This window comes from Anser cygnoides, chromosome 31 (genome assembly GCF_040182565.1).
Source record: "Anser cygnoides isolate HZ-2024a breed goose chromosome 31, Taihu_goose_T2T_genome, whole genome shotgun sequence".
Taxonomy (NCBI): Eukaryota; Metazoa; Chordata; class Aves; order Anseriformes; family Anatidae; genus Anser; species Anser cygnoides.
In genome coordinates, this window is record NC_089903.1 from 571,955 (window position 1) to 586,849 (window position 14,895).

Sequence of the window (14,895 nt, forward strand, 5' to 3'; positions counted from 1 at the left end):
CCGTAGCATATTCTCCCCTTTTTAAAGGACAGGCTCAGCTCAGTTTTTACCAGATTGTGGTGTTTTTTATTTATTTCTTTACATCATGCAAACAGTGTGTAATATACTTCTTTTTGCTGCACTACCATCCTGAGTGGAACAACAGCTATTAAGACTAGAGGTAGAAAGAGGCGACTGAGGGGAGGCCTCACGGCGGCCCTCAGCTTCCTGAGGAGGGGAGTGGAGGGGCAGGCGCTGATCTCTTCTCTCTGGGGGCCCGAGGGAACAGCACGGAGCTTCATTGCCTCAGCCCCCCTCCAGTCGCTGCAGGTCACTAAGGAAGAGGTAGATCGCAGCATGCTCCACACACGCTTACTTTTGTACCAGCACGGTGCCACTGCAGGTGCCCAGCAGCCGTCTGCAAGGCGCTCTTGAGTGGAAGGGAGAGACGAGTGCCGTGGAGCAGTCCCCCGATTCTCCCATCAAAAAGTGCCCCCATTCCGAAGCCTTTGGGTACACCTGAACTCCCCTGGGGAGCCTTTATGCAACCCCACACAACAGGACTCTGCGCCTTCTCTCTCTCCAGACCCTAACCCTAATTAAGGCCCCCCCCATAGCCACTAAGACCCCCCCCCCCGTGGGAACAGAAATGTTGTTTTTGCAGTGTTACATGGTACAGAAGGAAGGAATGGGGTATTGAGATGTGCTTACAGTGATAAGAAAGCTCAGCAGGTGACCTCCTAAAATGCAGACACCCAGCCTCCTTAGAGCGATCAGGTGGAAATCGCTGTGTTAAGTCAAGGCAGACAAGGGGAGAAAACATTGCCATCCCAAAAACAGGCCGGCAACTGAAGGCCAGGCATTGCCTGGGAAGCATCAGATAGATTGTGAACCTGGATTACCCACTCAGTGGGGAAACAGGGGAGGGTCCCGTCATCAAAAAGTACATAAACTGGGTTTTGGAACTAGTGGGTGTGCTCTCCTGCTCGTGGGGCGCCCGCCACTGCAATCGCGAATAAATTCCTGCTTCGCTGAGCTCCTCGCCTGAGCCCAAGTTGTTGGCTACGGAGCGTTTCTCACAGGGGGTAACTGGGGTCACAAATGGCTTTGGGGGAGTTTTCCCCAAATTTGCGCGATTCCCCCCCCCATTTCGGGGTCCCCCCCACCCTCTCTCCCCCCCCGCCGCTGCCCCCCCCCAGCTCGGCCGCCGCGGGGGGGGACGCCCCGGCCAGCGCCCCCCCCCCCCCCGAGCCCAAGGGCACCGAGGCGCCGCCGACCCCCCCGGGACCCCCCCTGCCGGAGCTGAGACCCCAAAACGGGGCGTGCCCCCCCCACACTGGGTGTGTGACCCCCCCCAGTTGTCCTCTTGGGACCCCAAATCCCCCCCTTGTGTGTCCCCTCCCCCCCCCAAATTCTCCCCCTTGGCCCCCCCCCCCCTTTTTCGGGTACCCCCCCCAAATCCTCCTCCCCTTTTTGGAGCCCCCCCCCCCAAATTCTCCCCCTTTTTTGCCCCCCCCCCCCCCCCCAATCCTTCTCCCACTTTTGCCCCCTCCTCCCCTTTGGGGCTGGCCCCCCCCAAAAATCCCCCCCCGCCCTTTTGGGTGCTCCCCCCCCCCCCAAATCCCCCCCCGCCGCCATTTTGGGTGCCCCCCCCCAAATCCCCCCCCCCTTTTGGGTGCTGTCCCCCCTAAATCCCCCCCCCCCTTTTGGGTGCCCCCCCTTGGGTGCCCCCCCCAATCCCCCCCCTTTTGTGCCCCCCCCCAAATTCCCCCCACTCACCCCCCCCCCCTCCCCACAGGTCTACGCCGCCCCCCCCCGCCGCCAAGTGATCCCCCCCCTGGTGCCCCCCCCCACCCCCACCAGGTGCCCCCCCCCATGGTTTTTGGCCCCCCCCCATGGTTTTTACCCCCCCCCAATATTTCCCAGTTGAAGGACCCCCCCCACAGTAAAGATGTTTGAACTGCAGCGCCCCCCCCGCCTCGTCTGTGCCCCCCCCCCCAATTTTTGGGGGGGGTGGGGGCTGTTTTCGGGGCCCCCCCACCCCAAAAAAAACCACGGTGGGGTCCGGGAGGGAGCGGCGCTTATGTACAGGCGAGGGGGGGCAGAAGTGGGGGGGCCCCCCCGGGAGAACGAGGCACTTGGGTGGGGGGGGGACCCCAAAATGCCCCCCCCAGGGTGTTTTAGGTAAGGGGGGGACCCCAAAATGCCCCCCCCAAATCGTTTAGGGTGGGTGGGGGGTCCCAAACAGCGGGATTTAGGGGATTTCCCCCAAAATTCGGGGTCGGGGGGGGCGCAGGGGTAAGAAATGTATTTTTTTTTAGGGGATTTTCCCCCAAATTTTAAGGAGGGGGGGGGCAAAACTGCGGGTTTTGGGGGATTTCTCCCCAAAATAAGGGTTGGTTTTTTTGGGGGGGGGTAACTGGGGTCACAAATGGGTTTGGGGGAGTTTTCCCCAAATTTGGTCCCAGCAGCAGCTTCGGGGGGATTTCATCCCAAAATGGGGGGGGGGGGGGGGGGCACAAATAGCAGCTTTGGGGGATTCCCCCCCAAATTTGGGGGTCTCGGGGGGGGGGTCCCCAAAAGTGACGTCACGGGGAGGGATTTGGGGGATTTTCACCCAAAATTTGGGGGTCTGGGGGGGGAATCCTACAGGCACACCACAAGTTTTGGGGGAAATTCCCCCAAAACTCACCGCTTGTGACCCCATTTTGGGGCCCCCCTCCTCAAAGAAAACACTAAGTTTGGGGAAATTTCCCCAAAAAGCCCCAAATTTGGGGGAAACGGCCCCAAAAAGCTGCTGCTTGTGACACAAAGGGGGGGGGGCACGGGGACACCCCCTTAAAAAAAAACCAAAAACGTTTGGGGGAAATCGCCCAAAACCTGCACTTTGTTACCCACGTTTGAGACCCCCCCACACCGAAACCCCCCAAATTTGGGGAAATCTCCCCAAAAGTCCCAAAATCGGGGGAAATTCCCCCAAAACCACTGCTTGTGGCCCCTTTTCGGGGACCCCCCCCCAGCAAAACCCCCAAATTTGGGGAATTTCCCCCAAAACCGCTGCTTGCGACCCCGTTTTGGGGCCCCCTCCTCAAAGAAAACACTAAGTTTGGGGAAATTTCCTCAAAAATCCCCAAATTTGGGGAATTTCCCCGAAAAACGCTGCTTGTGGTGTGCCTGTAGGATTCCCCCCCAGACCCCAAATTTTGGGTGAAAATCCCCCAAATCCCTCCCCGTGATGTCACTTTTGGGGACCCCCCCCAAAAGACCCCCAAATTTGGGGGAATCCCCCAAAGCTGCTATTTGTGCCCCCCCCCCCCATTTTGGGGTGAAATCCCCCCGAAGCTGCTGCTGGGACCCCGCAAAACCCCAAATTTGGGGAAAACTCCCCCAAACCCATTTGTGACCCCAGTTACCCCCCCCCCCCAAAAAAACAAACCCTTATTTTGGGGAGAAATCCCCCAAAACCCGCAGTTTTGCCCCCCCTTAAAATTTGGGGGAAAATCCCCTAAAAAAAAATACATTTCTTACCCCTGCACCCCCCGACCCCAAATTTTGGGGGAAATCCCCTAAATCCCGCTGTTTGGGACCCCCCCCCCCACCCTAAACGATTTGGGGGGGCATTTTAGGGCCCCCCCTTACCTAAAACACCCTGGGGGGGGCATTTTGGGGCCCCCCTCACCCTAAATCATCGTGGGACGATATTAGGGACCCCCCCCCACCCTAAATGATTTGGGGGGCATTTTGGGGTCCCCCCCCAAGTGCCTCGTTCTCCCGGGGGGGCCCCCCCACTTCTGCCCCCCCCGCCTGTACATAAACGCCGCTCCCTCCCGGACCCCACCGTGGTTTTTTTTGGGGTGGGGGGCCCCGAAAACAGCCCCCACCCCCCAAAAATTTGGGGGGGCACAGACGAGGCGGGGGGGGGGGAATTTGGGGGGGGCACCCAAAAGGGGGTGGGGAGTCCTCAAATGAGCCCCCTAAAAAAGAATTTAGGGAAATCCCCCCCCCCAAAAAAAAAGCCCCAAAATCCGGGGAAACGGCCCCAAAATCCGGGGAAACGGCCCCAAAAGCTGCTGCTTGTGACAAGCTTAGGGACACCGCCCCCCCCCCCAAAAAAAAACACTAAAATTTCAGGGAATTCCCCCAAAAACCTCTTCCCCCCCCTCCAATCAGGGACCCCCCAAAAGCCCCGAATTTGGGGGAAATGCCCCCAAAAGCTGCTGCTTGTGACGCAAAGGGGGGGGGGGGCACGGGGACACCCCCCAAAAAGAAAAAACCATAAACTTTTGGGGGAAATCGCCCAAAACCTGCACTTTGTTACCCACGTTTGAGACCCCCACACCGAAACCCCCCAAATTTTGGGAAATCTCCCCAAAAGTCCCAAAATCGAGGGAAATTCCCCCAAAACCGCTGCTTGAGGCCCCTTTTTGGGGCCCCCCCCTTACCTTTAGGGCCTTGGGGGGGCATTGTAGGGCCCCTCCCACCCCAAATGATTTGGGGGGCATTTTGAGGACCCCCCCCCCCAAATCATTGGGGGCAGATTTTTGGGACCCCCACCCACACCCTAAATAATTTGGGGGGGGATTCTGGGGTCCCCCCTCCCTTAAACACCCGGGGGGTATTTTAGCCCCAAAATAGGGGGCCATATTTGAGCCCTCCTCCCCCCAAAAAGAACCAGAAGGGGGGCACCAAATGAGCGCCCCCCCAATAAGGGGGAGTCCTCAAATGAGCCCCCCCAAAAAAGAATTTCGGGAAATCCCCCCCCAAAACAAAAGCCCCAAAATCCGGGGAAACGGCCCCAAAATCCGGGGAAACGGCCCCAAAAGCTGCTGCTTGTGACCCGTTTTGGGACACCCCCCCCCGCAAAAAAAAACACTAAAATTTCAGGGAATTCCCCCAAAAACCTCTTCCCCCTCCAATCAGGGACCCCCCAAAAGCCCCGAATTTGGGGGAAATGCCCCAAAAAGCTGCTGCTTGTGACGCAAAGGGGGGGGGGGGGGGCACGGGGACACCCCCTTAAAAAAATACAAACTTTTGGGGAAATCGCCCAAAACCTGCACTTTGTTACCCACGTTTGAGACCCCCCCCACACACCGAAACCCCCCCAATTTGGGGAAATCCCCCCAGAAGTCCCAAAATCGGGGGAAATTCCCCCAAAACCCGCCGCTTGTGACCCCTTTTCGGACCCCCCCCCCCAGCAAAACCCCCAAATTTGGGGAATTTCCCCCAAAACCGCTGCTTGTGGTGTGCCTGTAGGATTCCCCCCCCCCAGACCCCAAATTTTGGGTGAAAATCCCCCAAATCCCTCCCCGTGACGTTACTTTTGTGGACCCCCCCCCCGAGACCCCCAAATTGGGGGGGAATCCCCCAAAGCTGCTATTTGTGCCCCCCCCCCCCCCCATTTTGGGGTGAAATCCCCCGAAGCTGCTGCTGGGACCCCTCAAAATCCCAAATTTGGGGAAAACTCCCCCAAACCCATTTGTGACCCCAGTTACCCCCCCCCCAAAAAAACCAACCCTTATTTTGGGGAGAAATCCCCCAAAACCCGCAGTTTTGCCCCCCCCTTAAAATTTAGAGGAAAATCCCCTAAAAAAAAATACATTTCTTACCCAAGCGCCCCCCGGACCCCAAATTTTGGGGAAATCCCCTAAATCCCGCTGTTTGGGACCCCCCCACCCTAAACGATTTGGGGGGCATTTTGGGCCCCCCCCTCACCTAAAACACCCTGGGGGGGGCATTTTGGGGTCCCCACCCCCACCCTGAATGATTTGGGGGGGCATTTTGGGGTCCCCCCTTACCTTTAGGGCCTTGGGGGGGGCATTGTAGGGCCCCTCCCACCTCAAATGATTTGGGGGGGATTTTGAGGACCCCCGGCACCCGAAATCATTGGGGGGGGCATTTTGGGGTCCCTCCTGACCCTAAATGACTTGGGGGGGCATTTTGGGGTCCCCCCTTACCTTAAGCACCTCGGGGGGGGCACTGTAGGGCCCCCTCCCACCCCAAATGATTTGGGGGGGGATTTTGAGGACCCCCCCCACCCTAAATCATTGGGGGCAGATTTTTGGGACCCCCACCCCCACCCTAAATAATTTGGGGGGGGGGCATTTTGGGGTCCCCCCCCACCCAAGTGCCTCGTTCTCCCGGGGGGCCCCCCCCACTTCTGCCCCCCCCGCCTGTACATAAACGCCGCTCCCTCCCGGACCCCACCGTGGTTTTTTTTGGGGTGGGGGGGCCCCGAAAACAGCCCCCACCCCCCAAAAATTTGGGGGGCACAGACGAGGCGGGGAGGTCGCTGCAGTTCAAACATCTTTATTGTGGGGGGGGTCCTTCAACTGGGAAATATTGGGGGGGGGGGCCAAAAAACATTGCGGGGCCCAAAAACCATGGGGGGGGCCCAAAACCATGGGGGGGGCCAAAAACCATGGGGGGGGCCAAAAACCATGGGGGGGGGCACCTGGTGGGGGCCCCTCCTTGTGCCCCCCCCCCCGTGGTGGTGGTGGGATCACTTGGCGGCGGGGGGGCGGCGGAGACCTGTGGGGAGAGGGGGGGGGTGAGTGGGGGGAATTTGGGGGGGGGGCACAAAAGGGGGTGGGCATCCAAGGGGGGGCACCCAAAAGGGGGGGAGGGAGATTTGGGGGGGGGGGCACCCAAATGGGCGGGGGGGACACCCAAAAGGGGGGGGATTGGGGGGGGGGGGCACCCAAAAAGGGGGGCGGAATTTGGGGGGGGGCGCCCAAAAGGGAAGGGGGGGGAATTTGAGGGGGGGGACACCCAAAAGGGAAGTTTTTTGGGGGGGGGGGGCAGGCACAAAGTAGGGGATTGGGGGGGGGGGGGGGGGGAAGGGGATTTTTTGGGGGGGGGGGGCCAGCCCCAAAAGGGAGGAGGGGGCAAAAGTGGGAGAAGGATTTGGGGGGGGGGGAAGGGGGGAGTATTTGGGGGGGGGTCCAAAAAGGGGAGGAGGATTTGGGGGGGGGGCTCCAAAAATGGGGGGGCGGCACCCCAAGGGGGGGGGCAAAGGGGGAGAATTTGGGGGGGGAGGGGACACACAAGGGGGGGATTTGGGGTCCCAAGAGGACAACTGGGGGGGTCACACACCCAGTGTGGGGGGGGCACGCCCCGTTTTGGGGTCTCACCTCCGGCAGGGGGGGTCCCGGGGGGGTCAGCGGCGCCTCGGTGCCCTTGGGCTCGGGGGGGGGGGGGGGGCGCTGGCCGGGGCGTCCCCCCCCGCGGCGGCCGAGCTGGGGGGGGGGCAGCGGCGGCTCCTTGAGGGCGGGGGGGGGGAGGGGGGGAGAGGGTGAGGGGACCCCAAAATGGGGGGGGGGAACCCCGGGGACCCCCCCTCAGACCCCAAAACGGGGGGAGTCCCATGGGACCGCCCCCCGGCACCCCAAAAAGGGGGGGGGGGCAATCCCATGGGGTCTCCCCTACACCCCAAGGCCCCCACGGGGGGGATTTGGGGACCCCAAAATAGGGCCGGGGGCAGCCCTAAGCCCCCCCCCACCCCTTAAAGACCCCCCTGAGGACCCCCGAGGACCCCGAACCAGCCCCGTCCCCCCCCCACGGGGTCACCCCACAAATCAGGGACCCCAAAGCGGGGTCAGGACAATCCCATGGGGGCACCCCCACAGCCCGGGGACCCCAAAATAGGGCTGGGGGCAACCCTAAGGGCCCCCCCCCCACCTTAGGGACCCCCTGGGGACCCCAAGCCGGCCCCACCCCCACCCCACGGGGTCACCCCAAACCCCGGGGGCCCCATAAAGGACCCCCCCCCCCCCCAGGGCCCCCAAAGCCCCCCCCAAATCCCCCCCCCCCTCACCTGGGCCGATCCGGGCTGGCGGCGGAGGAGCACGAGGGAGCGGGGCCGCTGCCCACGTGGCTCAAGCCCCGCCCCCGGCCCCGCCCCCGGCCCCGCCCCCTCGGCCCCGGCCTGGGGCTGGGCACCGAATGGCCTGGGGGCGGGGCCAGGCGTCGGGGGCGGGGCCGGGAGGGGACACGCCCCCTCCAGGCCCCGCCCACCTCCCTCCCCTCTGAGCCCCCCCCTCCACAGCTCCCTCCCCAAGCCCCCACCCTCGGAGGCCACGCCCCCCCGAGGCCCCGCCCCCTCCAGGCCCCGCCCCCTCCCTCCTCTGATCCCCCCTCCCCTCCTCAGCCCCCACCCCCCGCCCCTGCCCCCTGAGGCCCCTCCCCTCTCAAGCCCCGCCCCCCTTTGGGACACCACCCTCAGGCCACGCCCCCTTTCTGGCCACGCCCCCACCCATCCCTAGGCCCCTCCCCCCTCCAAACCCCCCTTTCCCTTTTAAGGCCCCGCCCACACCCTAAGTCCCACCCCGAGACCCCTCCCCGCTAGGCCCCGCCCCCTCCGCCTTTAGGCCCCGCCCCCTCTCCCGTTAAGCCCCGCCCCTCCCGTTAGGCCCCGCCCCTACCTGCGGAAGCGGGGTCGGAACCCCCGCTGCCCCCGGGTGCGCTCAGGGGGGGCCACGGTGGGCGGGGCCTGCCCGCTGGGGGGCGGGGCCTCCCCCCTTTCCTCCTCCCCCTCAGGGGCCTGGAAGGGGAGGGAAAAAGAAAAAAGGGGGGGGTCAGGAGGGGCCCCAAAACCCCCCCGGGACCCCCAAATTGTCCCCGCGTGTCCCCTAACCCCTCCCCCAGACCCCCCCCAAATCCCCCCACAACCCCCCAAATACCCCCAAGACCCCCCCAAATCCCCTCACTACCCCCCCCGAGCCCCCCCCAAATGCCCCCATTTCCCCCCCCCCGCCCGGATCCCCCCCCAAATGCCCCCATTCCCCCCCAAACCCACTTGTTCCCCCCCCCAAACGCCCCCCCAAACCCACTTGTTCCCCCCCCAAACGCCCCCCCAAACCCACTTGTTCCCCCCCCAAACGCCCCCCCAAACGCCCCCCCCCAGTGCCCACCTCGGTGGCCCCGCCCTGCTGCCAGTGCCCCCCCCCCGGGAAGCGGCAGTGGAAGAAGAGGGGGAGCCAGCGGCGGTGGTGGGGCGGTGGCAGCCGGGCGCCCCCCTCGCCCCCCGGCCCACCCTTGACAGCAGGGGGGGCAGCGGTGGCAGGAGCACTCGGGGGGGCCGGGCCTGCGGCGGGGGGGGCGGGGCCCTGCCGCGGTGGGCGGGGGTAGAAGCGGCGGAAGCGGCGGCGGTCGGGGGCGTAGCAGCTGCCCTTCACCGGGACCCCCCCCCGGGCCCGTCACGTTGGCGGCTTCGGGGCCCTGCAGGGGAGGGGGAGACGCGTGAGGGGGCGGGGCTTGGGGAGGGGGCGGGGCCAGGGGGTGGGCGGGGCTAACGGATGGGGGGCGGGGCCTGGAGGGGGAGTGGGGCGGGAGCCGGGGTGGTTACATGAGGGTAAGTGGGGCTGGAAAGGGGGCGTGGCCTAAAGGGAGGGGGCGGGGCGTAGCCAGGGGGCGGGGTCGGGGGGTGGGCGGGGCTAATGGGAAGGGGCAGGGACTGGAGGGGGCTGGGTGGAAGGAGGGGGCGTGGCCTAAACGGGAGGGGGCGTGGCCTATGTAAAAGGGGCGTGTCCCAGGGTGAAGGGGCGTGGCCTGTGCCGGAGTGGGCGTGGCCTGTGCAGGAGTGGGCGTGGCCTGTGCAGGAGTGGGCGTGGCCTGTGCAGGTGGTGTCCCCAGCCCTATATGCAGGGCAATGGCCCGAGGGGCGTGGCTTTCCTAAAAGAGGGCGTGGCAAAAAGAGGGGGCGTGGCCTGTGCAACGTGGGCGTGGCGATTCGGAGGGGCGTGGCCTAGGCGAGAGGGGGCGTGGCCCGGGCCAAAGGGGGCCCCAGCCCTCCATACAGCACGATGCCGAGCGAAAGGGGGCGTGGCTTGAGCGAAAGGGGGCGTGGTTCGAGCAAAAGGGGGCCCCGCCCACCTACCTTCACGCCCTGCACGATGTCGAACTCGACGGTCTCCCCGTCGCCCACACTGCGCAGAAACTTGCGGGGGTTGTTGCGCTTGATCGCCGTCTGCGGGGAGGGGGGGGGGCCCCAAAAATTTGGGGAGGGGCCCCAAAATTCCAGGGGGGGTCCGCAGGGAGGTCCTGGGGGGCACCCCAAAAAATTTGGGGGGGGGGGTGTTTCAGGGGGGTTTGGGGTACCAGGTGTACGAAGACGTCCTCCTTGGTGTCATTCCTGGGGGGGCGGAATTAATGTAGGGGGATTAATTAAGGCAATTTGTTCCCCCCCCCTCCATAATTTGCGCCCCCCCCCCAATTTCCCCCCCCCACCTGTTGATGAAGCCATAGCCACAGCGCACGTTGAACCACTTCACAGTGCCCAGCACCTGGGTGGCTGGGGGGGGGAGAGAATTTGGGGTGAAAAACGTCAGTTTTGGGATTCCTCTTAGTGCCCCCCCGACCCCTTTAAGTGGCAGGGGGAGTCCCCAGGACGGGCAGGTGCCCCCCCAGTCCCTCCCAGTAAGCCCCAGTGATCTCCCAGCAACCCCCCCAGTAACTCCCAGTTAACCCCCCCAGTGACCCCCAGCCTCTCCTAGCTCCTCCCAGTTAATCCCAGTAGCTCCCAGTTAACCACAGTAACCCCCAGTACCCCCTCAGTTACCCCCTAGCCTTTCCCAGTAACACCCAGCCCCTCTCAGTTACCTCCAATACCTCCCAGCTACCCCCAGTTTTCCCCCAGCCTCTCCCAGTTTCTCCCAGTTACCCCCACTATGTGGGAATGGAAATGTTGTTTTTGCAGTGTTACATGGTACAGAAGGAAGGAATGGGGTATTGAGATATGCTTACAGTGATAAGAAAGCTTAACAGAAAACCTTGTAAAATGCAGACAGCCGGACTCCTTAGAGCAATTAGGTGAAAATCACGGTGTCAAGTCAAATCAGATAAGTGATGAAACATTACCACTTCAAACAGTAAAAAAGTCAAAAGAAGCTTGAACTTTAACAGGCCAGCAACTGAAGGCCAGGCATTGTCTGTGAAGCATCAGATAGATTGTGAACCTGGATTACCCACTCAGTGGGGAAACTGGGGAGGGTCCTGTCATCAAAAAGTATATAAACTGGGTTTTGGAACTAGTGGGTGCGCTCTCCTGCTTGTGGGGTGCCCGCCATTGCAATCGCGAATAAATTACTACTTCGCTGAGATCCTCGCCTGAGCCCAAGTTGTTGGCTACGGAGCGTTTCTCACAATTTGGGGCTCGTCCGGGATCCAGTCACCTACCGGGGAGCCCCACCGCCGCAGCAGCAGGAAGGCATGCCCCGCTGATTTCAGCGGTCCTGTGCATCGACGGTGGCTCTGCGGAGAGCTGACAGAGGGCCCGAGGCTGATGAAAGAGGCAGGATCCGTGAAGGAGTGGGGAAAAGGAAGAAGGTAGACACTCAGGGTTTTAAGAATTGATCCGGTAACTCTGTGCACAGACCAAGGTAAGAAATATTAAGTATTGCTTTGGGGGTCGGGTGAGACTCTGTGTGATGTGTGATTGAGACGTACTTTTGTACGAAGCGAGTGTGGGGTCCTGATCCGCGGTGCCGCAGCTCCGCGAGGGGCGCAGGCAGAGACGGACGAAGCGTGAGATAAGGGAGAGAAAGGAAGAGTCTCGGGAAATTTGGTGTACGGTAATCCTTGCACGGGGTAGTGCTCGGAAGTACACCAGGGAATTTTGGTGTATGGTAAGCCCTTGCACAGGGAAGTGCTTGGCAGTACACCCCCATTTTCCAGAATAGGAAAAATGGGAAATATGAGTTCCAGGGGACAGGGAGATATCCCTGGGGGAGTGCCTACCGAAAGTTCTTCCTGAAGAATTATAAGAAATTGGAAAAATAATCTCAAAATTGGAGGAGATGGTAAAAAAAAAAAAAAAAAAAAAAAGGTTAAATATTGTGTATTAGTCTGGACAAAAGAACCGATTAAGGAAACAGCAGTATTTTGGCCAAAATACGGGCCTGATGAAAATTCAGGCTTGAAATTTATGTGTAAACTATAAGATTCCTTTTTTTTTTTTGGAGGAGGAGCCAAGTTATGCTCCCTATAATCCTAATATTGCACCGGTGGCAGCAGCAGTCGCTCCAGGAAAGGAGACAGGGACTGCAATTAACACTGTCCCTAGAGAAGAGCGTACTCTAGGCTCTGGCAAGAATTAGAACAAGGCAGAAGAGGTACTGAGAATTTTGCCTTCCCTGATACTAACAGCACTAACACTAACTGTGTATCCTCTTAAGTGAACTTCCCCCCCTCCTTACCAGCAGAGAGGTTAGGAGTTTCCTAGGACCTAACTTATACTCTTGGGGAGGGGGAATTACGTATATAAATATGTTGTTTACAGGGAAAGAAATGGGAATGATCAGGAGGAGAGCTGCTATACAAAAATGGGAAAGAACTCATCCTCCAGGACCAGGGGTAATACCGGCAGGGCAGAAATACCCACTTGCCGATCCTGGCTGGAAGAATAATAGTGTGCAACACAGAAATCATACGAGAGACTTGGGGTCAGAATGAGAAAGTACTTGGGGATGAATCCTGAGGACCCGGTATCCCAAGGGCTCTTGAAAGCTCATTTTGTGATTGAAGCCTGGCAAGATGCACAGAAAATGCTCCAGAAGGTGGGGGGGATGTAGTGACCAGTCACTGGGGGGCCCTCCTGCGGGAGGCCCTGAACGTGTGTGTCAAGAGGGGAGATGAGAAGGAAAGCAGAGGGTGAAACTAATGGTACTGACAGCGTAGCAGGTAGTCAGGCAGAGGGTTGGAGAAAGAGGAAGAAAATCTTCAGGGGGAGTCAGGGCCAGGATGGAAAAGAGAGGAAGAGAGATGAAGGAATGGCAGGCAAGGAAAGCTACCCGTGTTGTGGCCTGAATCTTAGCAGGGACAGGCTTTGATGGGATGTTTTAAGTGTGGGCAGGCTGGCCACTTCAGGTAGGAATATCCGGAGTGGAAGAAGGAAGGTATGGAATTAAGTTGGCTAATGACTGAGACTTTGGTGAAAGTACAGGCTGGAGAAAGACAAGAAGCGTTAAAAAGGGTTATGGAAGGTGTTAAAGGTGTGGTATGTAATGTTTGACAGAGCTGTTTTTTGAATGAGTTGGGAAAGTTGAACGAGCAGGGAAAGAGGGTGTAGGCACTATCTAAGTAACAGTCTAGAGGTTTTGGTATATTTGCTGTGGTGTTTGGTCAGTTTCCCAAGTATCGAGAAGGGGGGGACGGGGGGGGCAGCCTGCTCCACCAGGGGCCTCTCCACAGGCCGCAGGGGGCTTCGGCTCCGGCGCCTGGAGCGCCTCCACCCCCTCCGTCTGTGCTGACTTTGGTGTCTGCGGGGAGGTTTCTCGCTCCTCGCTCTCCCAGCTGCTGTTGAGCAGCAGGTTTTTGTTTGTTTGTTTGTTTGTTTTCGGAGTGTTTCTCACAACTATCCCCCCCAGCCTCTCCCAGTAGCTTCCAGCACCCCCCAGTTACCCCCCCAATCTCTGCCAACCCCCCCAGTACCCCCCAGCCCCTCCCAGTTACCCCCCAAGGCCTCTCCCAGTTTCCCCCAGTACCCCCCTAGCCCCCCCAGTTACCCCCAGTGAACCCCAGTACCCCCCAGTTACCCCCACCCCACCAGAGGAGTGTGGCAGGGTGAGGGCTCATCACCCCAAGGCCCCTGCACCCCCCTCCTAACACCCCCGGTGAGCACGGCCTGTCCCCACCCCTCACCCAGCACGGGCTTGGCACGGGACGCAGCTGCAGGCTCTGAGGTAACGGCCGGGGAGGGAGCGGCAGCGGCACCGGCCTCTGAGGGGGCCGGGGGGGGAGCGGCAGCGGCACCGGCCTCTGAGGGGGCCGGGGGGGGAGCGGCAGCGGCACCGGCCTCTGAGGGGGCCGGGGGGGGAGCGGCAGCGGCACCGGCCTCTGAGGGGGACGGTGGCGGGGCCGGGGGGGAGCCGGGCGGCTCGGCAGGGCCCTGCGAGTCGCTCAGCATGGCCGCGGCCACCGGGGGGCGATAGCGGAGAGAACCGGGGGAGGCTGGTAACAGGCCTGGTCGCTGAGGGGGAGAGAACAGCACCGAGCTCCGACCCTGTCGCCGCCGCCGCCGCTTTTGAGGGGGTTCTGCCCGGGGCTGCCTCGCCAACCGCCGCCAGGCTCCGCCCCCCCGGCTTCGCGCCTCGCCCGCGGCTCCCCATTGGCTGGCAGGGAGCGGGGGGGGGAGGGGAAGGGCGGCGATTGGGCGCGTTATATTTTGGCGTTATATTGGGTTATATTGGGTTATATTGGGTTATATTGGGTTATATTGGGTTATATTGGGTTATATTGGGCGCGTGGCGGGCACGAGGCGCGCGGCACCACGTGGGGGGAGGGATAAAGGCTGGAGCGGGGCGGAGCATGCGTGAGTGGCAGCGCCTGTCCCTCCCTCTCTCCCCCCTCCGCTCTCTGTTCGCGCATGCAGAGAAGCGCCGCCGCGCTCATTTGTGTGTGTTAACATAAATTTACTTAACGTCAACGTCTGCGTTCGGCTGGGGGTGCTGCGCAGTGCCGGGCGGGGCAACGTTTGTACGTATTTAAAGAAATGTACGTTTTCATAGGTAAAAGCGTCCCGCACCTGCGGTGATTTGCATAAACTTTCATGATCTGGGCGTGGGGGGGGCGGAGGATTAACGAGGGCCTTGCCGGGCCGTTAATTGTCCTCATTACGCTCATTTGCATACAAGCCGGCGCTTCTCGCCGCGCCGTTGCCATGGCAGCCGCTCGCCCCCTTCCCAAGATGGCGGCGGGCGACGCTCTGCCCGCCGAGCCCCGTCTCTATGGCCGGGAGGGCCGCGCGCATGCGCAGTGTGGGGGCGGGGCCGCCGCTCCCTCCCTCCCCCACCCCTCCCCGCCGCGCATGCGCAGCTCCGCTCCCCGCCTCACCCCACCGCGCCCCTCCCTCCCCGCGCATGCGCCGCGGCGGCGGGGCGGGGCGGTGGCTGCGCGGCTCCCGCCTTGCGCATGCGCAGAGCG

General features: G+C 61.7%; 1 protein-coding gene across 1 annotated transcript; it reads right to left on the minus strand.

Moving 5' to 3' along the window:
- Positions 1-6,304: 6,304 nt before the first annotated feature.
- LOC136787802 (Y-box-binding protein 2-like) lies at positions 6,305-14,820 on the minus strand. The gene is made up of 8 exons (XM_066985128.1): positions 13,615-14,820; positions 10,204-10,267; positions 10,075-10,108; positions 9,854-9,943; positions 8,400-8,518; positions 7,793-7,925; positions 7,072-7,238; positions 6,305-6,308 (listed from the first exon to the last, which is right to left on the minus strand). Exons 1-8 carry the CDS (start codon positions 13,877-13,879, stop codon positions 6,305-6,307), a joined length of 876 nt encoding a protein of 291 aa, XP_066841229.1. The 5' UTR covers positions 13,880-14,820.
- Between the last annotated feature and the right edge of the window lie 75 nt (positions 14,821-14,895).